This window comes from Lineus longissimus, chromosome 8, assembly GCF_910592395.1.
Source record: "Lineus longissimus chromosome 8, tnLinLong1.2, whole genome shotgun sequence".
Classification (NCBI taxonomy): Eukaryota; Metazoa; Nemertea; class Pilidiophora; order Heteronemertea; family Lineidae; genus Lineus; species Lineus longissimus.
Genome location: NC_088315.1, coordinates 7097291 through 7124818, shown reverse-complemented (window position 1 = coordinate 7124818; position 27528 = coordinate 7097291). Strand labels below are relative to the sequence as shown.

General features: G+C 40.4%; 2 protein-coding genes across 3 annotated transcripts in view; one reads left to right on the top strand and one right to left on the bottom strand.

Annotated features, from left to right (window-relative positions):
* The window catches only part of LOC135493029 (tumor protein p53-inducible protein 11-like), a 176264-nt gene that overhangs the window by 7261 nt on the left and 141475 nt on the right, over window positions 1-27528 (top strand). The window lies entirely within an intron of this gene.
* Window positions 1-27528, bottom strand: part of LOC135493028 (uncharacterized) — a 51581-nt gene that overhangs the window by 10215 nt on the left and 13838 nt on the right. Inside the window, exons 2-6 of the mRNA XM_064779778.1 lie at window positions 18610-18765; window positions 14520-17383; window positions 7466-7642; window positions 7117-7300; window positions 6519-6683 (exon numbers count right to left, since the gene is read on the bottom strand). Coding sequence (XP_064635848.1) covers window positions 6519-6683; window positions 7117-7300; window positions 7466-7642; window positions 14520-15864 — 1871 coding nt within the window. The 5' untranslated portion in view covers window positions 15865-17383; window positions 18610-18765. The remainder of the gene's footprint in view (window positions 1-6518; window positions 6684-7116; window positions 7301-7465; window positions 7643-14519; window positions 17384-18609; window positions 18766-27528) is intronic.

Sequence of the window (27528 nt, the reverse complement as noted above, 5' to 3'; positions counted from 1 at the left end):
AATTTCAGTCAAGCCCAGGTTTTGTTGTGACCTGTCTTACCATCTGGCATCAGCGCAGTCATGTTTTAATAGACTTGCAAAGATTCTAATTCCTGTTATAGTTCCTGTTATTCTAATTCCTGCTATATCTTTCTAACTATACTCAAATAAGATGAAAAATTGCAGCCGGTTTTCTTAAATCAGAAGATCCACGAAGCTTTCCAAATGAATGTAAAGTGTCAGTGTCAAGAAACTGCTTGTCACTTTATTTTGTACTGTAACCAATCCTTATGCCTCCCAACATTAGATTGGTTTCGCAGGCGCACGGATAGAGTAACATGAACAATTAGCAGCGGTGACGTCATCACTACTTGCGGTGTCGTGACGTCGTACGCAACGTCCCTACGCGTAAACGGAGGGAAAAGACGGATAGCGGGCTCGATACATGTAAACGCAAACGGACAGCAAATTTGACGAGTTTTCACTGACACAGAAGTCGTACATCCCGAGCAGCACCTGTAATAGTTATTAGGAATATTGTGCTGTAAATAACTGGCTTTTGTAGTCGATATCGCCTATCCATGCAGGCAAAAACAGATAATGAAGTTGGGTTGCCCCCTAGACTTAAATGTAACCGTTTTCTCGTGCGCAGCGAAACCGCAGAAATGACGCAGCAGTAAATAAAACGGTTACGTCTAGCTAAACGTTCACGTCGCGCTATCCGGGCGCCTGCGAAACCACCCTATTGTCAAACATTCAGAGGCTGACTAAAGCATCAGAAGACAAAACCCAACCAAATCTGTATATTCATACACTGGTCGTTATCGCAAGTCTTTCTTTTCCACTGGTTCCTGATTGGGGTACAGGTGCAAGCGCCATGATTTTCTTGGAGTGGCCATTAATCCAAGTATAGGTGTCAGATTGAGTCTCTAATAGCGAGTGAGAATCTATTCCAACCTCATCTAGAGAGACTTATATGTGGTGTCTGCCATACAAAATAAGTTAACACTTCCGTATCCATAACTGTTCAAGAACATGATTTTACTAGCTCTGTTGGATGTTGGATGTTGAGAGCGTTTATACAACTGAATTATATTTGGGCACCGACTGCGGTTTGCGGTTTTTTCATTTCTCACATTGGCCGTTAATCTATGTTTTGGTGTCATGGTGAGTCACCAATAGCTATTATGAGACACCATTCCAACCTCATCTAGAGAAACAAATATGTCTGCTATAAAAAGTTATTAGATATTGGAATGTGAAGGATGATGTTGATAAGCAAGCAAACCAGTCACATTATGGGATTTTGCCTAGTGACCACATTAGCCTAATGCACATAAATCATCCCAAGCAAGTTATGTATTGACTTCTTCTTATATCGGACTGTCGATACCTGCAGTTCAGGTCTGGTGTCACTGATCGAAAATGAATAGCTTGACATATTGTCCTAACCAGATAGTTGTTCACGCAACGATTAATTACGTTTTTTGCAGGAATTGATAACTTTGGTGCAAACGTGCATGAAATTAATCATGTAATGGGTCTGAGTGTCTATACAGTGGGGATTTTCGATTTTTAAGAAAAACCAGATTTTCCTATTGCAGCTAAAGCACACTGTAGTCTCTTGCAACAAAAAGCTGCTTGTCTGCAGAAAAAATATTAATTTGATGCCTCATGTAAATCTATTTCTATGCTAGGATGGAGCATTTTTGTTGCAAGCACAAAATCACTAATCAGCAGAGGTGTTCCTTCATACTCTTCAGTTCTAGTATTATGGTCTTCCAGGCTACATCTGTACATAAATACAACACTAATCTTCTAACCATCTGTTGGTATTCTACCCACGTCTCAGACAATTTTCAACTGCCGGATTCCCAGACTGAGACCTAGCGTGACATCCATTAATTTGAGAGTACTACCAGCAGAGGAGTTGGCTTTGATTGAATGAATTGCACAGCTTCTTTTTAAATTCGCTTGATGGCTCTCAAAGATGAGGCAGCATGCATGTACTTGAAACCTGCTGAAATGCTGAGAGGCTCTGATAGGCCTATAGCCGCACTTACACCACCTGAAAATGGACCACCAATTTTGGTTCGGGAACCAATGCCGCACCATCGAAAATCCACCAAGCGCTTACACCAGCACTGCAGCTAGTTATAAAATCCGGCTACAGATGGCGCGCAAACAATAAATTGCATGCGCAGAAAGCGCCATTTTGAAAGCGCCGCCTGGAGCCGAACCATCTAACTAGCTAATTGCCGATCCATTTGCGCGTACACCACGACAAAGCCGAGCTTTTAACAAGCCGGGCGAATTTGGACCATCAAGCTTGGTGGGACAAATTCGCTCGGCAATTTGTATCGGCAATGGATTGCCGAACCAATTTGTCGCGGCAATGTGGTGGTGTAAGTGCAATTGGTCCACCAATATTTCGTGCTGTAAGCGCAGCTTATATCCCATGACTCTGTTATGTCACTTAGAGCACTGAGACCATAGCAGCTGAAGAGACTAGGGCTTTCCTCTGCAAATGTCAACTCTGCGACCAAACCCCAGAGCACATTCTGCAGGACTCTACTTTGATGAAAAGGAGACAGGACAAAGGAAGACGAAGCTGTTCGGTACCGCATCTGGTTACTTCCGAGATGAGATGACATACCTCATCAACATTTGAGTTCGGTTCTCTGATTCCATGATGTAAAGGAAAAGTTGCTGAAGAGAACTCATTTAGCAATAACACTGTTTACTGTCATTATACCAATAAGTTGTTGGTAATTGGGAAATACTTATTATTTGTGCAGCGCATAATGTTGTAAGGGACGAGGACATCATTTCTTGCAGCAATTTTTGATTACACCCAGGAATATACATCGCTTGTAAAACTTATTACCCACTATGTTCATTTGGGCGTTGGCCTGGTGGTAATTGCCCCATGATAATAATTAGCCTTTGGGAGTGATTACCCTTGGGATGAATAGAGCTCTGTGGAAGCTATCACCCAATGGAATTAGGTCATTTGGTAGTGATTTCCCTATGACCTGTGATTAGGCCCATCGGAAGTAAGTATCGAATAGCAATTATTAAGCGCTTGAGAAGACATACCCAAGAGGAATTTGGGCCTTCCCTTGCGTTGAAATAAAACATTCAGAAAAGACGACACCCGAGATTAATTAAGTTCTTTGAAATGATTCCTGAATCCCCTAAATTGATTATATTCTTAGAATAAATACCCCTGATATTCATTAGGCAATTCTAGTCTGATGTAATACCCTTGAAATTTACTGGGAAGACATAGAGACAGAGTGATTACCCTTGGGATTTATGGGACCCTTGGCATTTTAGGAGGATATTTAGCCCCACTGGGTTATTCGGCTTTGAATGTCTAAAATTAAACACACTCCTGCGGCCCTGGAAAGTAACCCTTTCTTTCAAATGAAATAAGCAAGACGTGGCAAAACTGGCACCTTGGAATTTGAAAACATCTTGGCGCACTCAATCCTAAGTGTACATCATGATTGCCAATCAGACGCCAAATAGTCTTGTCATCAATTCAGCGGAAAAAAAATTAAATTTGCATCGCAGATGGGTTGTTAGGTATGTTGAAATGGATGATGACTGCATCATTGTCTGGAATCAAATTGGTACCTAACTAGGTATATGATGCTATAGTTACATTATTGAAAGCTGTTTAGAATTCACGTCATGTTACATGTGGTCTCCAGTTCAGAAAGCAGTTTTTACAGTGATATGGAGTCATACAACTTCCTGCTCTTAAACAGGATGGTTCCTAAGGGTATCGCTGAAATTGGACCCTGTTGCATGCATCCCAACCTTTTATCAAAATAAATACGTATTCAACGATTTATCATGGTTTGTCGCAAGAAAAAGCCATGATTTTTTTTCTTTGGCTCGTCTGAAGTGCACTCGCCTGACTACATATCGCCTTTCTGACTTTATTTCTTGATCTTACTTTGGATGCGTGACCATAGGCTCGTGCAATGTGCCCGCTCATTAGAAATTATAAGAGGTAGGCAGTCTCAAAAATAATTGTGACTTTCAGTATAATGAGAACCATTGCACGTCATTCGTAGGGATCTTCACTTCATTGAAGCCGCTCGCAACATTGGGGTTAAGCTTTTATGTATACATTCAGAACATCACTCAGATTCTTGTACATACGTTCATCTGGATTTTCTTAGTAATTATCTTGGCTTCAGTGACTTTCCTGATAAAGTTTGCAATCCTCTAACAAAATGACTCAAAGACACATGCGATAATTCCCTCCCTCCGTTACTTTTTGTACAAAGCTCCGTCCCCCTTTAAGAAGTACCTGCCTTGCCCGCAGATAGGTAGGTGCCTTGAGATTAGACCTTGTTTAATATCACCATGGAATGACTAAGCTCTTCCTTAGTTTTTTCCAATGTATGAATTTAGTCAGATCAAAGTAAGCTCACTTAGCTGTCGCATTAAAGCAAGTTTTATGTCACCTGAATACATGTTAAAGCTTCATTCAAATAAGACACGAACATAAAAAACACGTTTCGGTGCTTTTAGATATTCAGCAATTTTTCACCAATAGTGATTTTTAAGCCTCTATTTAAAAAAAAGATTATTAGCTATTTGTGTTTACTGCTATAAGATTACAGATGTAGAGCTGCAACACGAAGAATAGGAATATTTTTGTTGCCCTCTTTATTGTTTTGTTGTGAAAAATAACATTGTAAGCATCTTTTTAAGGCATTGATACTCTCAGTTTCAGAATTAAGTGATACAAAAATAGACATTAAAAATTGTGTCACATGCATCTTTGATTGAACTCTCTGTACTGAAACTTACAAATAGGCTATACTGCTGTTAACTGTTATTGGTCATGACTAGTCTGGTAAGCAAATGGTTGAGTCTGTTAGCTTGCCCAAGTCAATTTAGACAAATTTTACCATAAATAAGGCTTAATGGCAGTCTAAGTAGGAGTTTGCCATGAAGAAGCAATGAACAAGTCACAAGACAGTCATTTAAACCACATTTGCACTGAATTCCATCTGGAATGGAATAACCTACTGTTTCTGTGAACCTAATTAGAAATGTTTTATAACCATGTTAGCGGTTTGGTGTCTTTTTATATGATGGGTGTTCCTTGGCTAGTTTATACCAGCTTCAGCCTAATATCATATCTGATATACAGACAAGGTCGGTTCACTTTCTGTTTCATAGGTAGCTCCATTGTATTTTAAGGTATGGTAAATTTTGTGATCTATTTAATCAGTACACCTCTCTTTGAAGAACAACATTAGTCGATCACAACAGGATGTCCTCAATTTGGAATTCTACTGTTATTTTGAAATGAGCTGGTTTTATATGTAAAAACTCTTGAATGAAATGGCCAGGGCCATTGTGCTCACCTCATGTGGAGGAAAGATGGATAAAGAGCATGGTCTTGTGTCATGTAGTGTTAGGTTTGATGTAGGTCCAAGCAATTACAATTTCCCCAAAATGGCCAATTTACAGTACATTCGACCTCTGTGACCTTGAAAAGTAGGTCAAATCAAAGAAGACCCGGGTGACACATTGAATGGTTGTTAGAATTAGATGTACCTATGATATAAAATTGGTGCCAATCGGGCAAGTCATTACTAGGAATAATGGCATTTTGAAGAATTTAGGATTTGGCCCCCTCCCTGGAGGCCAAACGGCAAATCAGATCGCACCAAACTTCGGTACCTGAGATCACCTGACCAAGGGGTACATGTGTACTTAATTTGTGATCAATAGTCATTGCAGTTAAGAAACGTGCCATAGTTACGGCCTGACGGCGAATTTACGCCATTTGACCTCTGTGACCTTGACAAGAAGGTCAAATTAAAAACCTGTGTGACATATACTGTATGGTGGTTAGATGTACCCATGATATCAAATTGGTGGCAATCGGGCAAGAAGTTAAGGAATAATCACATTTTTAAGGTTTTTGGATTTTGCCCCCTGGTGGTCAAGTGGTGAATCATATTGGACCAAACTTCGGTCCCTGAGATCACCTGACTAAGGGGTAAATGTGTACCAAATTTGGTATCAATAGTCATTGCAGTTTAGAAACGTGCCATCATTACATCCTAACGGCCAATTTACACCATTTGACCTCTGTGACCTTGAAAAGGAGGTCAAATCAAAAACCCGGAGGATATATGATGCACCTTTGCTAGAAGTACCTACCATATTTTTTTCAAAATTTCCCGACTACTATTAAGGGAGATATTGCATATTTTCACTTTTAACGTTTGGCCCCCTGGTGGCCAAACCATGAAACGAATCAGACCGAAACTTGGTCTCCCAGGTGTCATTACATAAGGGTACATGTGTACCAAGTTTCAACTCAATAGCTCTAACAGTTACGAAACGTGCCCTGCTAACGGACGACGGACGACGACGACGACGACGACGACGACGACGACGACGACGACGACGACGACGACGACGACGGCGGACGACGGACGCCACGGTATGGGATAAGCTCACCTCTGCTAAGAGGTGAGCTAAAAATGTGAGCTTACCTGTCATAGTTGCCTGTGATATAGTCATATAGAATAAGATCACTCCACTGAGCCAATTCCATCACCTGCTGGCTGGATAGATGAGGCAAGTCGGCTGATCTGTAGTCTAGCACCTTATGTTGTTCATAGGCTTTGAGCAAGGGGGTGGGGATCTTCACCCAAGATCTGGAGAGCAAACGTTTTGGAGTAAATCAGTAGGAATGTGAAGAGGGGTGAAACGATTTTTTGGTAGAAAGTGTCCGCCAAAGAAAGGATGCATATGCTTTTAATATATGGTCATTGTGACTTTTTCTGCCATTAAAGAAAAGGATAGGGGTTTGTTTTACTTGGAGGAAGTCACAATCTCACATTTTCCTTATAGGCTATTTGGAAGGGGGGGGGGGGTCACATTTGTAAGGGTTTGAACTTGGGGTTTGGAAGTATTGGCATGACTACTAAGTAAGGTTAAGGTATATGCCTGCGAGATTTGAGAAAAGGTTGACCAATGCTACACAGTCTATCAGTCAAAGCCAAAGTATTGTTGTGTTTGGTGGTTGTCAGAATATTCCAGAGATGGCAGCCCTGCTGTTTACAATTTCAACCTGCGACAGACACTCACCCTGCCAGTTGGAGATCCGGGATCCATTGGATGAGTGCTACATATCGTCCCTCTTCCCATCTTGCTTTCTCAATGTCGTGGCCTTGCCACTGGGCCTGGTTGCTTGTATTGACCTGGGACATCACTACTATTGGCACATTGTTGAGACCGAGGAAGCGAGCTAGGTAGAATGACAGGACTTCTCCTGCAAGAAATAAGATATGAACATTAAATGAGTGGATTACCTTTGGGGCAGTTCCCAACCTCAGAAAAGAAAAACAATGGTATTCACAACATGATTATAATTATCACTTTTTTTCTCCTTTTTTCGCTGTTTCAGTCAACCCTATAATAGCTAATAAATACTGACCTTGGATTAAATTGTCATGAGGATGCCTGTACCGCGCACACATTGAGACACCATTCTCCATCACAATATACTGGTTCTTGGGGCGACCACATTTATTCCATAATGGCTGTGACATTTGCTTGATATGCATGTTTCTCACTGATGACTGAAATTTGGCTATTTCTTCTGATGTGATCCCTTAAAAATAGAAAATATGATATCTTTTTTGAAATCATGAATTTTATTGTGGATAAATATGGGCAGAACAAATGTTGCTGTTTTTGGCTGAATATGACATCTTTCTTGCAGTTTTCATGGTAAGGCAGTGATTGAAATTCAACTTGAAAGTGCGTCAGCCACGTACTGGTATACATTTTTGGTACTTAGGTGAACCATACAAAATACTTATGGGAATGCTGATCTAAATGAAATACAATATCATGAGTTCCAACTAAATATGTAAGGCGAGTGAGCATTAATCAGTAGAATATATCTGGAAAGTAGACAACGTTACTGTTGAAATCTGCAATGTTCATTTCAAGAAAATGGTAATTTGGTTGGTTTTTGTTTTTAAAAATGTCGTCCAGACTCTCATCACTTGCCCATATTGATACCAGTATTTGAAAATTTGGTACATTTCCTTTCTTATAGATGGCTCCAATGTAGCATTGTCTGGAATCTTGTCTTGGTTGTTTAAAAATTGGTGGTCGTTAACCCTGGGGAAATTAGGGAAGCCCTCAGTTCAATTAGGCACTGATATTCACAGCAGTTGTACGGGGTGTAATTGGTTTCGATCGATAGTTACTAGGAAAGGAGTCAATTTTGGAACACTAATGTTAGCGAGCACTCAATATCACCAAGATAAGATTCAGATGTGTTTTATAATTTTAATCAAGGAAGTTAACCATATTAGGAATCTGGTAATAAAGGGCCTAAACCTTGGCTTGTGCTTTCAAAACAGGGTTAAAAAGGTAGTCTGATAAACTTGCTAATACCAAACTGATAGAATAATTCTTTGCCAGAATATTTCATTGTTGGAAGCTTTCGGGTTTTGTTATTCATTTAGACGAATTGGCTCAAGTTGAAGCTTTCTGAAGGTGACTAATTTCGGCATAAAATTGGGTAAAATCGGTGAGAGAGCTCCCTGGGGTGAGCTCGTGGATGTGAACTGTCGGAGGTGAACTCCCGGAGGTGAACTGTCGGAGGTGAACACCCGGAGGTGAACTGTTGGAGGTGAACTCCCGAAGGTGAACTGTCGGAGGAGAAAAAATTTGAAGGTTTCCAAAAATTAAGAAAAGTAAGGCTGCTGTCTGCTGAGATCCCCTTTTTATCCTCATGTATCGATTGTGGGTCGGAAGACACTGTACAATTCTTCCTGAGATAATGATGACACCGGTAATCAATGATACAGCGCAAACATGGTAGAATGGTGGTTGTCAAGGTGACGTGGCAACTATCCTTTGATGAAATAAAATATGTGATGCGCAAGAGATATTGGGATAATTTGCTCCTTTCATCCTGCGTGTACTGTTAAGGGTAGATCGTGCACCGTGAAGGGATTCACATAATGCAGTGCTTGCAATTTAGAGTGGTTTAATTAAACTTCACTTTCTGTTAAAGTTTTCAGGTTTTTGAATGGCGAACAGTAAGGGGCTGAATCTTGATATTGACAAACTGACACCAGTACTGTCACCAAGGGGAAACCAGTTCATCCAACTGAGGCAAACTTGATTGTTTATTGTGTCTGCATATTGATGAGATAGACAGAAGGAGACAGCCGTTCTCCGCCTCCTGGAAAAGTAGTTCACATCGTGTCCGTTTTATTGACCTCGTCTTGTTCGTCACAGATGCGGCTTTGATCATTATTGACCTATCAGCTTTGATCACACAAGGCACTATTCGATTTATTTTGTGTTCTTGAAAAACCCGCTGACAGACTCCCCGATTTGATCAGAAATAGTGTTGTCTAAAATTGATGGTCGTGTCTTTGTGACAATAAAGCAGCCCAAATCTGGTTTCCAGGAGCAAGAAATTGGTTTTTAACCAGTCGCAGTGTTAGGATGTGAGAGTAGTGCTCACAAAGGTATGCACTCTCGCCTACCACCGCCATCTCGCCCATTTAAGAAGCACTTTTTATCAATGTCTGTTGAAGGAACCCGGGAAACCGTGTGATCTTATCTGTCACAGGAAAGATGGCCAATCTACCTTGTCAAGCCACTGCCCTATTATCGATCTCTGATGAGATTTTCTTGTAACTGGTTGACTCCAATGTGTTCGCAGATGTTGCCCATGTTGGGGTTGGCTCAGAACATATATGAGGAATGCTTCATCGTCTGTCTGAAGGGAAGACAAGATGCCAAGGGCTCTTTTGGTTGGAGATATCAAATTCTTCTCTTCCTCTTAGGGAATTAGTAGTACAAACCATTCATTTGACCTTGTAAAAGGTAGTGAATATCATAAATTTAGTGATTACCTCATTTAGAACTCATGGGATGCAGGGTATACAGAGGCTATGTTATACAGAGGCTATAGTCGTACTTCCACCTATCAAATCCCCGTGTCTTTTGCGCTTACACCTATGAATTGCCATGTCTAAATAGACCAGTGTGTCAAATCCCCGTGTCTATTCGCCCCATCGAGCTCGATGGGACTAATCGGGGGGGGGGGGGGGGGCTAATTTAGACCCGTGTTCAACACGGGTTTTTTGATAGGTGGAATCTGAATAGCCCCGGCAATTGCAAGTTCTAAGACCCGGCGACAGATGGCGCGGTGTAGTTGCCTCGGTATTGCGCACGCAAAATTCCCCTCCAACGGGAAAGAAACACAGGAGAGCTCCCTACCTACAGCGCACCTGTCGCCGGGGCTATTAACCATTATCTAACACCACTGATAGGTGTAAGTGCGCCCCAGGTTTTTTGACACACGGCGAAGACACGGGTCTTGAAAAAACACGGGGTTTTATGATAGGTGGAACTACGACTTATGTTATTTGGCATGGATGCCAGATCAGATGATTTTAAAGCAGGTTCAAGGATCCCACCAAAAGAATTTGTCTTAGTCATTTTGAACTGTAAGCCTTTCTTGATTTTGTAAACAATCCTGACGATCAAAGGGAGAGCAGTATGCAAAAAGCCAACGGCCATAAGCCATTGGCTATGCTAAAATATTTAAAATTGCTGACACTTGTCGGTGAAACTGAAGAAGGCTAACAAGTTGAAAATGCCTTCCGCTGCTGTTGGCTTTGTCAGAAAAATATCCATCTGCCAGTAAAACCAAGGTTTTTCGATCTGAATGATATCTTTAAACTCTTCTTTTCTCAGTTGTTCACACTTTTGGAATGCTAATTTGACCAGACGGGCAACACCTGCAGCACCTCCAGCCATCTCAAAAGTAATTTTCTTTTTTTATGTAGCCATTCGCTTCCTTTCCTGATTACAATTCATACCCCAACCCCTATCTCCTCAGTGCTCAGTGTGCTATCATTGAGGGCCTTCAAGTTCTTGAGGGAAACAGGCTCTTTGGGGGGGGGGGGAGAACACTTCTTTTCGCCCCAAACCATCATGAAAAACATATTCTTCTGCTCTTCTGTTTACCTTCTGCTTCAATGAGAAGCCTTTCACGCTTTACTTGATTCTGATTTGATTTCAAAACACTGGTAAAAAATCAATTTGGTTTTGATTGCTTGGATTGGAAGCAACGTCAAGTTGAAGTTTACGGATTGCTTCAAGGTAAAAAAACTTCCCGCAGATTCAGGTCCATGTCGACCAGTCAAAATATTTTTCAAAATGTGCTTGTGATGATTGAGAATTATCTAAGTTTGTCCGTGTCAGTCAGAACCTCACATTTTATACCGGTAGGCCTTTTTAGCATAACCAATTCCTTCTCCTTCTTCAGCAGGGACTTGGTGCCGGTATAGTATTTAGCATTTTCATCGGTGCAAGTTGCTCAATGGATGTCCTGCTATGGATATTTAAGCCAACCTTAATTTTTCGGGTTATCAAAGGTGAAATTGATAACAGTGGCAATTCATTAATTGCTAATGACGATCAAAACAGAAAAGAATCAGGCTAATAGCCAAGTCTAATATTACTGGATCTGTCATTCCACATCATGCGCATGTAGTTCATGCCTTTTGAAACTGTCTTGACAGCCTCCCAATCTGTGGCCAGTCAGGCAAATAGATATTTCCTCAGGGTGAAAGAAACATCATGGATTTGCTGTCGCCAATTTTAACTCGGATGTGAGTGGACCAGCGGCATGTTTGTTATGGATTTAAAAGGTAACGAGGGACTATACAAAAACATGCCACTGTTCAATTCAATTTCACTAGTTATTCACTATTGGGCAGAATAAATGAATTTGCGCCAGTTGCATGCCCAATTTACTTGTGGCACCACCAGATAACTGAATTCTAATGATACCCTGATTGGTTGCAACCACAAGCCAGTTTGATTGCTAAAGCAACCAACCTGATCCAAACTGTTGGCCATGGTATCGATAGTAGCTCATGGAAGATAACTTCTGGCTCCAGGTGATCAAAGGGCTCATCACCTGTGATGGCCATTTGATAAGCTGCTCCAGAGTCTTGGGGAGGCAGCTCATCAGCATCAGACAGGGAGGAAAGCAACTAGAGGTCATTGCTTGTTTATTTACATTGACAGATCTGGTCAGGTGAGAGGCGTTCAAATGATGGATAAGTGAGATTAAATATCTTGGGAGGAATGTTTGATTGGTTTCATTGGGGGATGGATACTGTTTTGATTGAGAGTAAGAGATGCAATGAGAGGCTGCAAGAGACCAACAAACAAACAGGGATAGGGTATCCTCTTCAAGTGATTTGGTTCATATAAACATAGTGCAAATTAACATTATATTCTGCTATTTTTTCATCACTGGTTCAGTATGGTGGTTAGTATGCAGAGCTGGGTCATGCTGAACGACCAGAGTAATGACTACATAAAGTAACCGAACCACTTGTCCAGTCAGTGTACCACTCATATCCAGGACTAGCGTGTTGGGCATTGACATTATGTTTACTGGTCTATCCATCATATTCACATTCAGCAGTTCTGATCGATATGTTATGATATGATGACCAGCCAGTCAAACAAAACAGAACTGATCATGGCGGAAAACTGTAATAAGATCAATGAGCTAGGTGTCATCTGGTCACATATGTCGTTAATACTCTTAGTTTGTCATTCGTGTCTTGCCAAAGCAATTTATGGTTGCCAAAAATGTAACCCTTGCAGATTTGATGGTTTCTTCGGGCATTTCTAAATTAAAGGTGGTGTGGAGTGGTGTCTCCTTTATAAGCAAGTGTGCAATCCCTTCTGTGAATTTCAGTTTTATCATTCAGTTGCTGTTGAGACTCAAAGCCATTCCTTCATGTTAAAATGATTAGAAATAAAATCATCCGCAACTACCAATCTTAGGGTTCGATCAAATACGCCCCATCAAATTTCAAACGTGTTGAGCAGAACTCTCAATATTTTCAGTCAAAACACACTAGCAGTGCTCTTTGTTTTTCTTGCCCTCTTGGCAGACTAATTCTCAGGTCGTTTGCAGCTATACTAGAGGGCGAGAGGTTATCAATGGACAAGATATTGCAGAAACTTGCTGTGTGCAGGTTTTTTGCTGATTCCTCATCAGTGTAAGTTGGCATATTTTTTCATGATTTCGGTATTCCTTAAATTTTCCTGTTCAACAGATCTAATTAGAAATTTAAGGATGGTCTTGGTTGCACATGTGGGAGTTACACACAACACACTGGGATTGGTCATCAAATGAACAATAATTTTAAAAATTATCAGCAATTAATTTAATTCTGCTGTTATGAAAAGAGGGCCATTCCCAGTTCAAACTCTGACAGGACACTCGACTAAACTCTAAAATGAGACGTTTCATTGCCTCACGTGCATTTTAGGAGTTGAGAACCTAAAATGTCTTTAAGATTTAGCTATGCTGCAAAGTATGATCTAGATGCTTTTTTTGGATGGTGGCTTAACTTACTGAATGTTATCAGAGGGATGTGGAATCTAATCGCAATAGCGGTAACCAGTATGCAATATATTCCGTTACAAAGATGGAAGTGCAGAATTCAGAACTCTACAGTGTCTGTGTTGTTCTTTATCTGAATAGATCAACAAGAATGCAACGCTGTGGCTAATTTCAGGGAGAAATCTTTCCCCAGTGTATGTTTCTCCCCGGATGGTATTTGTTGTAAAATCAAGATAACATTCATGTCTGTATTTATCAGATCTTAGATTACTATTTATCTACATTCGCGATGGGAGGAAGGAGATTGGGATATAATGGTACATTGAAAGGTATGCACTCCTCCCCTCAGAACTCCATGAGGCAGATAGCAATGTAACAAGTTGGATGGTTGTTTCCTCATGGTGTTCTGGTGATGGTGTCTTCCTCTCAATCGAAGGGTCCTGGGTTTGGATCACAGTCCAGTTGTCACTTAGTCCTTCACAGGTTGGGCTCAGGTAAGTGGTAAGTGAAAGAGCGATAAAGCAGAAGAAGATGCTCGGCAGCATAAAAAACAAGACAGTGGCCTTGTTGCTTCTTTGGTCTTTCCATTAATATAATTTGCTTTTGTCCAATCAATATCTAGAATATCTATTGATGCCATGTTGGCATTTGGCGAAACGGAATGGTTTATCCCGTCCCCAGTGGAGGTCACTTGTCGAGCATGTTTGATTGTGTAACAAATGCATGGTCATCAGTGTCACCTAAACTGGCCCCAGGGGAAGCAACTAAAGTCTTCTGGAGCCAGTGAGCATCAAGATCAATAGAGAGGTTGCTCATAAATTTCTAGAGGTGGTTGTTTGTCCTTCAGAGGTTACTGAAAATAACATCAGTGTTAATCGAAAGAATCTTTCAGATTCATTGGTAACCTAGACACAGGACCGTTCAGATCCAGTTATCTACTCAGTATTTACGACAAGTAGGCCCGATAGCTAGCTGTTCGGTTTTGGAGTTAATGTGTAATCTTGGCCTGGAATGTGTCGAATGAAATCTCTATAAAGTGCAAGAAAACCAATCTTCAAATAAATTTTGAACTTACCTTTTGGTAACAGTTTCTCCACCTCCCTCGCCCAGTATATCCTATCTTCCACGATTGGTACCTGCTTATCACTGAATAGTGTCACATTACTGAAGTCTCTACTAGCTTTCTTCTCAATCATCCTCTGCTCCATGATGGTCACAAGTTTTAACTTCGTCTGATTCCCTCTGTTGTCAAAACTTTCATCAAAGTCATAATTTGCTCGTAAAAATTGTGACAACTTTAATTTATTTTTTGGCAACAAAGCCTGGTGTCTATTTTTAGTTTGTATATTTGGAATGATTTCTCTTGTTTTTGTGCGTGTACGTGTACTTTTCATGGCACTATTAGCACTCTCTGTTATCTGCAGTTTGGGACTTGGTCCCTTTTTAGGCAGTGGTAGTGTCCGGCATTCACCTTTCTTATTGCACACAACAGAAGTCCTTGGGATATTTTTGGCAATAGTCGTTTTAAAATCATTAGGCCTATTCGGAGGCTGCAGTAAAATTTTATTTCTATCAGTAGTTTTGGTGATATCATTCAATGGTTTAACATAATCAGAATCTTTGTTGTTCGTGATGTGCCTAATTTGCATGTGGCGGCGCTCTCCCATGGAATATTTGGAAACTTGTCTTTGATTGTTGGAATGTTGGGTCCCAGCCTTCGGCTGCACTTCTTCAAACTGCATGTCTGGTTTAGTTGGCATGTAATTCGAAATATTTTCAAAATAAGACATTTTAAACGGCGGATTTGCATACTCCTTGTTACCATAACCGTCATCAGTGTCATCTGAGGTATCCTCCTCGAGCACAACTTTATCAATATCGCGGTCATTTTCGTAATAATTTGCATCTTCAGGACTTCTTGTTTTATCTGTTATATCCACTGTTTTCAAAACCATTGGCTTCTGTGGAAAATTTTGTAGGCCCCGAGGGTTCACTTTCAATCCTTTATTTCCTAAATTCGAAAATTTTGACAGAGCTTTGATCAGTTCAGGGTGTAATTTCGAATTCTGCTGATAACTTTCACTATCCACGTATGGATTGCCACTTTTCATTGATTTCGGTTGTCGCTCCATATGATTTACCCCATTTTCCTGAACAGCACTCCGAACAATACTTTGCTGGTACACACGTTGTTTGGTCTTAACACCAGCTTGCAAATCCAAGAGGTTTTTTGGCACCTCCATGTAGTGAACGTCATAATCGTTTGGTATTCGATAATTTTGATGCGAGCTATTAATACTGACCATTAGGAAAATCATGATGAGACTAATAGTTCCCATGGCAACCATAAAACTTTTCCTTCGCCATCTCCGCAATTTCCCAATGAATACCATTTTGGCAGTAAGATGGAAACTTCTCATCAGAATCTAATATCACTTTTCATTTTCAGCTGGTACTATTTCATTGAAATTAAAAGTGTACACTTTTCAAACTTTGTCACACATAATCTTAAATATTTTGGTTTAATGCCTTAAAATTCCACCAGCAATGATTCGTATATTTTCGCAAACCTCTGTAGTCTTCCAGTAGAAATTATGCAACATCCTGCGTGCAACTGTTTCAATACCTTATTCTCAAATATGCTTTCCACACATCTGTTAGTTCCTTGGGTGATGAAAAAGCAAACTATGCCTCTGTCACAGCACTATATGTAAGATAACAACTCCAGTGGATCCGCTGACCAATTTTCTTCCTTCCGAGTTCCGATACTGTCAATAAACATCTGACGACTTTCCTAATATGTTTAGAGCCAAATGGCCCGACTGCTCCTGCAAATTAGCCTGCATTACGCCAATTGGCCATGTTTTACCGCTTATTGTGCACAAACCAATACATTTCCTTATAAAATGTATTGATTTCCATTAGTGAGTATCTCGCGAGAGGAACGGCACAGCTTAACTTAGTCAAAGCCAACAAAGAAATTGTGAAAGATTTTAAAGCAGTTTTTGAACTTCTTTTCTCAGATCTTCACGGTTTGATTCTGAAAACTTACTGACTCCCGATTCATGAATTGTTAGTTTGCACCAGTAGTCTAGTGATGTGTCTGATCACTTACCCCAGAAGCTCGCCAATTCAATTGTTAGAATATATTGTACCAGGGAATCAGCCTGTTTAGAGCGGGAGGAATCACTTATTTCATCAACGGTACCGCGGCTGCCACTTAGTGTTCGAATACCCTGACCACATTGATTCATTCTGGGTGATTATTGGTTTGTTGCCTGTTCTGCATGTCTAACGACTACGCTATCATCGCGATGAATTCTTTCCGTTCCTTGATGGTAAATGGCTTGATTTCTTGATGTCCTACATGCCCGAAGAGCAATCAACAGTTCAAGGCACATTAGAGTGATTACATTAACAGCCCTCAAAACTTGACAAGAATGATTGGGTTTGGTACAATCTCATCTGCTAATGTGCACACATTTCAATCACACCACGAAATCGGAAATGCTTCCATAGAATGTAGAATTTGCATTTCTTTTCAATGTATTATTTGCAGCGTCAATTAACTGTTGGAAACTCCGTGAAAAATTGAACTTCAAAGAATTTGTTCATCTTAGTTATGCACTGTTTTATTGGTCTAATCCACACACGTTTATGGAAGTCCTGAATACGAAGTGTTGATTAGAACCATCATTTAACTTATTTGAGTTCAGTAAAGTGTGGCTCCCTAATGGGCAATTTGGAGTTTCCTGAGCCAACTGTTGCATACTAATTCACCACCTCCTGTAAGTCACAATAAAACTATATCAGCCACTGCATCCAATATTCATTGTCGTATGAAGTTTATTCATTGTAAAAATATCCAGTTGACTAGTTCCTGAAGTGTCCTTTTAAGCCACGTTGAATTTGTCATCCCTGGTGATGTATGAGATTCTCCTAAAAAGAAAACAGACAAACAAAATCAATCATCATAGTCGACACCAAATATTTTACTGGGTTTGCTTACCTTAATAGAATCACTACCAGTACATTTGGATATTGCTTCAATTCAGATTCCTTTAGTAAGTCATATTCGAATCATAAGATCCACTAAGAGAAGGGGTACCTTTCTCGGTGTACCATTCCAAAAAGGCATGACCGTTTTCTGAAAGCAGTTTCCCTACCCCCCTATCCCTAGCCAAGGAAATTATCAGGCTTACAGTATTTGAGGGAAGTTAATTTATCATAAGGGAGTATCAAGAATAATGCATTTACAGTACGTATGGGTTGTGCTTGCAATAGCTATATCAGTATAGTATGACCTTGATGAAAATTGCCATCTAAAAGAGTAGGATGAAAGGATTGCCATACAGTTTAGTGTACTCCTAACGTTTACCAATCTCATGTCAACTAGGGTGTCGTAAACTGTATATTTCACATGTATCGTCGTAAGTGATGTGCATGGCGATATGGTATAGGAAGCATGATGCCAAGCTAATGCTTGTTTGATAGACTGACTATTATACATGAGCCATGGAGGACATCAGTTCAATACTGATGGTGCCACATTTAATTCTTTGTTCCAATTGCATGTCTGAGAGATTCGCTCTTGGTTCACCAAGTTTTTGCTGCCAAAATCCAATTATCTGGCTGTGTGTATCAGTTGCTTAATGAAATGAGGAACTTTTAATACCGGCATAAGCGGGGGTGGCAGTAGTGAACAATCGAATATGCAATAGATTTCTAGCCCATATCAATTTCAGGCACAAAAGATTCTGTGATATATTGGGCCGCTAACTACTACTGCCAACTTTTGCACAATGTAGTCTGTCATTGTTAGTATATCTTTAAAGTTTTCTGTGTGTGATGATTATGATGGTATGATTTGATGTTATTTCTGATTTTCATTTGCAAAGAAAATGGTTTCAACTTTCGTGAACTCTATGTAACATTGTATCACTGATATTCTTGCTAATGTAAAGTATGAGCTGAATGTTAGTTTAAACTGCTGGTAACTATGGGGTCAATCCCCCTAGATATTGCAAGATGTTTAGGCTGCCCTGTGTAAGGGCAGTTTATATCAGCTTATAACTAAGATCATAAATCCAACTTATAAGTCGAAGCAGAAACCAATGATCATGTACAATAGTCTTGCAAAATCTGAAACATTGCTAGATGCTCACCTTTGGGAATTACGAGTAATCTGTCACAACATTCACACTCCGCAGTAACATATTTTCTTGATCCTCCTCTGAAACATCTTCATCCCTTTATCCCATAATCTGCAACCATCATGTAATTATTGGTTGCAATCAATATGTATGAGCATCCATCAAGATCTGAAAAATAGCAAAAGCAATACTTTAGTGCATGCCTGTGGGAAAAGGGGAAGGGGAACATTTTGAATAAATATTTGATTATGGTGTGTGATTATTTTGTTCTTGCTCATGTTCCCCTCAATCGGATGGAGAATGCTTTCCGTTAACCAAACATGTCTCACACTACGAGGAGGGGACCCCTGAAGATCACCAAAGAGATGAAACTCTCGGTAGTAGACTTGCTGAAAGCTTGAACCACACTCAAGGAGATGTGCTTGTTACTATGAGTTTGATCAAGATGTACAAGGAACCAGTCATAGGCAACCCTTCTCATATTTGGAGAATGGGAAATCATCAGTCCAGGGTGTTCAGTACAGAGAAGAAACAGATGCAAGTTTGTGTTGAGTTAAACCTTGTGACACTTGGTCATGGTCCTTGCTATATAATATTACACTAAATACATCTAGAACACGAAATACATCTAGAACACGAAATACATCATGTACGATATTGCCATTACAATAGGAGCTTTATAAAATGGTTTATCATAATAATGCTGCAGCGGTGAAAGGTAACTGAAACGAGAATGCGGCCATTGGCGAGCTGCACGATTAGGTCTCTTGAATGCATGTTTTCATGCGATTTTTCGCACTATGAGGCCTCCGTGGTCACAGCTGAATTGTGTCACATTTTCTGCCTGTGTGGTTCTGTCAGTAAAAGATTATTTGATTAGATTTTTCAGATTTCTACATGTTTAAACCTAAATAAGATCACCTGGTTGAAATGGAGGGATGTTGCTTTAGTAAAACAGTATGGAAGCCACTATTCGGTGTCTTTGATTCTCATGCAAGGCTCATAACATGAGTGACCAGCTAATTCCTTCGAGTGTTATTGTGTAAAATAAGACAAGGATGCTGCTGCATCTCTGCAATAGTCTTTTGAGGACTTTGAATTGGCCCCCGGTTGGCACAGATTGGAACAAAATTATCAGATTTGGATACCTGTAACAGTCTAGTATGCGCATGCATAAATGGGTACAAAATGTCAAATGTTTTCTCAGCTTCTGTTGATCGAGGTGCTGATTCCAAGTCCTTCAAGGAGAAGAAGAAGGATTTGTTTTAGGGGCCCAAAGGAGCTACTATGGATTGTGTTCTGATGACATGCCTCGACTATGAAGTTGTAAAATATGACAATAGAATGTCATATATACTGCTACTCAGAGACTCGTAAACTGCCCTCAAGACTAGGCCTGAATCAACATATGGAGATTTATGAGCACTTTATCATGTCACTGAATATCCATTGAAAGGGCACCACTTGCAGGCTAAATCGTTGATCTATTCACAGATCTCGACTTTAAATAGGTGTGAATTCCTCGATTGACATGCTCGATAAGTGAGGCGCTTTGTACTGCTCAGTCAGTACAGATATTTAACTTTTGTTTGCTTTTTTTGCTGCAGAAGCGTCTGAGGCATTATTGTCTTCAAATGGTGACACTGGAGCTGTCTGATATTTAAAATGCCCACCAGTAGTTTAGTTACTGTTTTGATGTGTATGAACTTTCTATCATAAAAATAAAGACATTTTCCCATCATATTTATAAAATGTAACATTCCTAGTTCTCATTGTCTTCCAACCATGCACACACCAACACCATCGAGAGCAAGCTTGCTATGAAACTGGGACCTCCCCTGGAGCCGACTTGTCTGCTGTTGCCTGTCACACAATCATGACAATGACTATGATCTAATTCTGTAAAAACTCCCAATGGTCTGCACAACACCCTTAGGCAAGTCACCATCTCGGAGAGAATGTAATGTCCGTGTCAGTTGCGCGTACCATGTAAGACTTGCTACGTTTGACATTTATTAGCTGCGCTCCTGATATAGCTTGACAATGACGATGTGGATGGACGGTGGAAACGCACAATCAAAGAGATCTGACACTCACACAGAGGCATCGGCATCAAAACATTGTTGTTGATGAAGTGAATTACCTTATTGCAAAAATGATATTGACCATTCTATGCAATGTTGTGTTTTGTATGTTGACAAAATACACCCAAAATGATAGCCTTCTTTTCTCTCCAATGCAATCATGATAGCCAACTTGAATATTTCATGAACTTTTGCAAGAAATCCACTACAGGAGAATAAATTCAGAGACCTCACAAGTGACTTCACCTCTTGTGTAATTCCTGTGTTCACAGTATAAATCATCCAAAAGAAAATCTTATCCGTCAACTTTATTCTCCCATGATTTTGAGATCCAAATTGACGGATGGAACAACCCTGTGCTTGTAAGCCAATGGTCAGCTTTGAACCGTTCAGTATCACACAGTTCCCTTGCCTATTCCCTCATCATTGCCAACTCTTCGGGACAGTCTCAGAGATTACTTTTAACCGTATTCACAGTATTTACCTTTATTGAAAGAAGAAAATGGCTATTTCTCTTAAAGAAATTCCTCACTACCGTTTCAATGTATTCTCAGAATGGGCCAACATCCCAAAACATCGTTTTGGTTCACCAATCACCAAAATTAAGTTCTCATGGAAAACGATTGTGGCGGGAAAGATAGGCCATCATTATCTTGAACCAATTGCTTGAACATACAGTTTCTGAGATTGTCCCTGGAGTGAAAGGCACAAATGTTTGTGTAATAAGGTACGACTGTTTACACTTCTACCTACACCTATTGAATGAGAAGTGAATAATAAACGTTATTTCAGACAACAAAGTTAATTACCAATTTCCAAAGCAGCCTTTTCTGTCAGTCTTGGTGTTGGGATGTGTATCACATGTAACCGGTGAGGTTTATGTCCCTGGATCAGTTACTTGTTTCTTAATTGGCAGGTAGGCATACCAGGAACTTTGGGCCATAATTTGCACCTAACACACACGAAAGTTATACCTACATATGCATACACTTGGTCCATATTGGATCTAAAAGTTAAGGCTTATGGCAACTTTCCCTTTGTCATGTACCCTTGCTCCTTTCCATAGAAGGAAGCTGGATAGGATGTGAGAATGGATTAATACAGCAGGTTTCAGCTTGATCTGTGACAGAGCTGCAAATGCAATGCAGAGAAGTGGTGGACCTTTCAAAAACAGATTAGGTAAAGTCTCATTTGCATCATCTCGGGTTAAAACTCCTTTGCAAAAGGGTCATGATATACAGCTCCACTTGTCACTCTGTGAAAAAAAGAAATGAAGTTCTGCAATCCAGGTTTTAAAGAATTGTTTGAAACATTTTGAGAACTTAGGTTATTTCACTTTGCTGATTTGTAATCAAGTCTAAATACCCCTTAATGCTAGAAACAACCTAACTGGCAGGTCACTAATTATTTCACAGACCCATGGAGCCACCAGGCGAAGGAATGCAATTTGCTCGCACATTTTGTTACAAATTTCTTATAATGAGAGAAAGGTGATACCAGTCTTAATCATAAAATTAGAAAATCTTATCATCTAGATCAGGTTGAGGCGGATTGGATAACATGCTAAAGCCTACTGGTGTGACACTTCTGGCACTCGTGGTGAGTCTCTGGTGGCCATACCGCACTGATCTTGCCAGCCATTCTTCTTAACCCAGGAGAATTATGAGGAAGTCCTTGCCTACCTGGAAAGTCACCCTCATTAGGATTTTCTCTGATGGGGTGAGTAAATCAAACATGCTCTATTAAGAAGAAATGATCTGAAGAGCCAAGTTAAAAAGTTGTTTCTTCAGTAAGTCATTCATCAATCTTCATTTCAAGTGAACTAGTCTGCCAATATCAGCTGTCTGGCTTGTAGGATGCTAACATTTTAGACTCCCACTGATATTTTGCATGAAATATCAAAATGACTGTTATTTTCAGTGGTTTATCAGCTTTGGTATAATAAAGTGCCCAAGGCTAGAACTTGGTCAAAGGAAATCTAAAGAGGAGCCACCTGTTTGAAGCAAGGTGGTTGTTGCAACCTCAGTGGCTACATTCCTCCTCACACGCCTTCAGAGACATGATAATTACTGTAGCCGCCAAGAGCAACTATCTGTTGATTGTTCCCAATTCTTGCAATTAGGTGTGGTGTGGTTCGGATCAGTTCAAGATTGCTTAAGATTGCTAGAAGTGCCAATAGATTTACGAGAAGGCTCCAATTTTTGAATTGCAAAATAAGTTTCCAGCTTTTCTAAGCTCAGGTATGCCATTGCTCAGAGAGTTAGTTCTTTGAGTAACCATTCCAGAATATATTGCTGTGTTCTACACGAGATCTTGCTATCGCCCCAACAAGAAGATATTGCATACTGGAAACTTTTGGTTGGTCCAATTAACTTTGGAACAGCCAATAGTTAACTGCCTGCACTAAGTCTAGCATTGTACAAGAACACACTGTATCACATCTCATTCTCTTCTTCAAGACTTCACAGCTGAAAAAGTTCCAGTGATATCCTGTTCTCTTATTCATGGCCATTCTTCCCATAATGATAGGGTAGGCACTATCTCATAATCCAAGACTGACAATCATTGTCGGAATATAGCGCTTCCCTATAATTTGTCCTTCGAGTTGCCTCAAAATCCTTTATTCTGATAATGATAGATTGTCGGTCAAAGTTATTCATACGTATATTTGTGGGCTCCCAGACTTAAGACTTGGATCTTGAATTTCAGAATGTTTTTCACCGCTAGACTTATTGTGGTATGAAATAATTTAATGAAGTTCTTTATCTGATTCTTCATTCTTTGTACTCGTCTTTGGTAATTTTATCAAATAATACTGCTCTGCTCACGCATTTATTGATGCGAATATAAGATACGTTGCACAATTCAATTATGTCTGTAATCTTTCGATGATAGAATCAGACTCCGAGTCAATTTTCTTTTCTTTTGGTTGGTGAGTCCATACAAAGTTTTTGGTTGTATGCAAACATCATGCAGTCCGTACTTTAACATAAGACCACTGATTTCCCCAATTTTGTGTCTAGAAGAAAAGTACTAATGATTCTTCAGCAGACTGTAAAATATTATATTTCGGGGAGCAAAGTGGCTGTTGGTGACGAGAGCTCAGAACAAAGAGAGTGTGGGTTTGGTTCCTTTCCAAGCTTCTATGGTCAATCCACGTAAGATCTAGTACCTACACTTTAACATCTCTTTAAAAACTTTTGGAAAAAACACCAAAGCAAATTTTTCGAGGACCCGCTCATGTCAAACCTTTCTCAGGTTTGTGTCCTGTAATTACTTTTGTATTGAACCATCTCTCTATGGCGACAGCGTGGCTAGAAGCTCTTCCATAAAGGTCAAAAGCAAATGTGAAAAAAAACAATACTCTGGAAGTCTTTATACATCAACTGATTAATGAAGGACGGCTACAATATACATTTAGTGACCCTTAGGCTCGTAGGTCTGAATATGCTGCAGACAGTTATGAGTGCAATAATCTTGAAAATGTTACAAGATTCTATGTCAGGTTGGTGACACTCTGACTGTGAAATATTGATCGTTAGGGAAAGGAATATTCTTATACAGATATTTTTTGGAAAGTTATTAATGCAAAGGCTTTTGCACTGGCTCTGATGCACAGGCTCTGATATGCATGCACATTGTCTAATTGTAGAGATGGGTAGGGGGAAATGCAAGGATTGGTTGAAGAAAGCGTTTGCTGTCAGAGAGAAAGCTCTTTTGGAGTGTTTAGGAATCAACACACAACCTTAGACGAACATGGTGTCAGATGCTACCGCATTATTTTCTATGTAACGTAGGCAAGATGTCACGAGGGCAATTACTTCTTACCAAGAGCAGTTCCTTTTTGCTTCTCTAAACAGTTCATTTCACCTCAGGGATACGGGAATCATCCATGTATCTTACAGACTGCACTGTATATCAAATACAGTAAAACCCAGTAAATGCCAAGTGAAATCTTTTCTAGATAATGACACTGAACCAAATCAAGAGATAACATCATGAATGATTGAATTGGCGTAAAAAAGTCAGCGCTGTTGGTTGGGGTAACAGAAGGGGTAATCCATAACGTCTCAGAGTTTGATCCTCAGCTTCTGAGATAGACATCTTTCAGGATCAAAGGCACCAACAGAATAGTAAGCTTTAAGCCTTATTGTTGAAATGGAGAGCACTTTTGGTGATTCGGATTGGGAAGGCTTCAGTATCGGGTCTACTTGGAAGGCCTCTCAGGCTGAAGTGGGAGAATCAAAGATATGAGTGGGGTACGAGGATTTATTAGCACCTTTTCCAGCCTGTGGAAAGATGATACGAATATTATAGGCCTCAGTGATTATTTACCTTGTGCACCTGTGTGATCTAAAGGTTTGGTAGCAATGTGGATAACTGTGGTCGGCAATATTGCTAACAACTCTTCAATTTGGCCCTAGGTCTATTCAAAAATAGTCTGATCTTGTATGGAGTTCTGATTGAGTCTGGTAGCCACTACAGAATGTAACGATATAGTAGTCAATGAAAATACATGACGTACTGCCTCACAGTGCTTTTTCAAAGTTATCCCATATTCCAATAATCTTGAAGGGCTCCTACTGAATATAAGTTATTCCAAGGTAAAAATATGAAACAATATTGTCTGTCATAACAGAAAGTTATTATTGCATGAAGACATTTCATCTGAAACACCTGGGGCTCTTAGTTTTACCATTATGTGCCTCCAAGAGAAATACAGTGGAACTCCGGTCGGCGACCGCCCCACTATGACGACCAAGAACCAATGTTTTGAGTTGGCTCTTCCCTTTTTAGCTCACCTCTTAGCAGAGGTGAGCTTATCCCATACCGTGGCGTCCGTCGTCCGTCGTCGTCGTCGTTGTCGTCGTCATCGTCGTCCGTCGTCCGTTAGCAGGGCACGTTTCGTAACTGTTAGAGCTATTGAGTTGAAACTTGGTACACATGTACCCTTATGTAATGACACCTTGGAGACCAAGTTTCGGTCCGATTCGTTTCATGGTTTGGCCACCAGGGGTCCAAACGTTAAAAGTGAAAATATGCAATATCTCCCTTAATAGTAGTCGGAAAATTTTGAAAAAAATATGGTAGGTACTTCTAGCAAAGGTGCATCATATATCCTCCGGGTTTTTGATTTGACCTCCTTTTCAAGGTCACAGAGGTCAAATGGTGTAAATTGGCCATTAGGATGTAACGATGGCACGTTTCTAAACTGCAATGACTATTGATACCAAATTTGGAACACATTTACCCCTCAGTCAGGTGATCTCAGGGACCGAAGTTTGGTCCAATATGATTTACCACTTGACCACCAGGTGGCAAAATCCAAAAACCTTAAAAATGTGATTATTCCTTAACTTCTTGCCCGATTGCCACCAATTTGATATCATGGATTCATCTAACCACCATACAGTATATTTCACACAGGTTTTTAATTTGACCTTCTTGTCAAGGTCACAGAGGTCAAATGGCGTAAATTTGCCGTCAGGCCGTAACTATGGCACGTTTCTTAACTGCAATGACTATTGATCACAAATTAGGTACACATGTACCCCTTGGTCAGGTGATCGCAGGTACCGAAGTTTGGTGCGATCTGATTTGCCGTTTGGCCTCCAGGGAGGGGGCCAAATCCTAAATTCTTCAAAATGCCATTATTTCTAGTAATGACTTGCCCGATTGGCACCAATTTTATATCATAGGTACATCTAATTCTAACAACCATTCAATGTGTCACCCGAGTCTTCTTTGATTCGACCTACTTTTCAAGGTCACATAGGTCGAATGTACTGTAAATTGGCCATTTTGGGGAAATTGTAATTGCTTGGACCTACATCAAACCTAACACTACATGACACAATACCATGCTCTTTATCCATCTTTCCTCCACATGAGGTGAGCACAATGGCCCTGGCCATTTCATTTGCCTTAACAATGTTCTAAAGAGATCTGAGATAAAATGGTAGATTTTGTGTAAAGTATCCCTGAACATCAAATCGATGCTGCACCTTTTAATTCAATGCTCCCTGGTCTTTTCTGATTACTAGTTGGATATAGCATTTCTCTGTCTCGTTTCACCAAACATCCAGCATCAAATGGAACGTTTTAGGCCTTTTTACACGGTGCTGGTTCAAGACAACCCTCCTGAACCGTCACGAGGCGTGTTCGGTTCAGGACGGTTCATTTCGCTTTTACACGGGGACGGGCCGACGATCTGGCCTCGATCCGGCTCCAGGCCGGTTCGTCACTAACATCGTAAATTGGTGGCGCTGATCTATCCTGCTGGCGGTGGAGCTACGAAAATATCACAACAACAAATAATACAAAATGGTTTACGATGGCGCCGGTGAGATGCAGAGTTTTTGCTTTGTACACAGCATTTGTATGGAAAGAAAGCTCTTGCTCTCGATAAATTGAAGATTTCACAGCAGTTTCTTTCCGCGGAAAATTTCATGCCAGGAACACGGCAGCTATTCCCGCGAATGACGTCACGCGAGTACCGTGTGCAAACCGGCTCGGAGCCGGTTCGCTTTTACACACATAAATAAACCCTCCTCCACCGGCCTACACCGGCCTGCACCGACCCGAGACCGGCGATCGGAACCCGCCTCGGACCAGGAGGGTTCAGGACGGTAGGTTCGCTTTTACACGAGGGAAAATAAACCGGCTGGTACCTGAACTAGTCTCGATCCGGCTTGAACCCGCACCGTGTAAAAACGCCTTTTATTACAGGTCTAATGATGATACTAGCCATGCGGATCCAAGACTTTTTTTTTCATTCGAGATGATAAAACTACTCCATTAAATGGAGTCGGGCTTACCTGGTGCAGTCAGCTTTGCATCTCTCTAG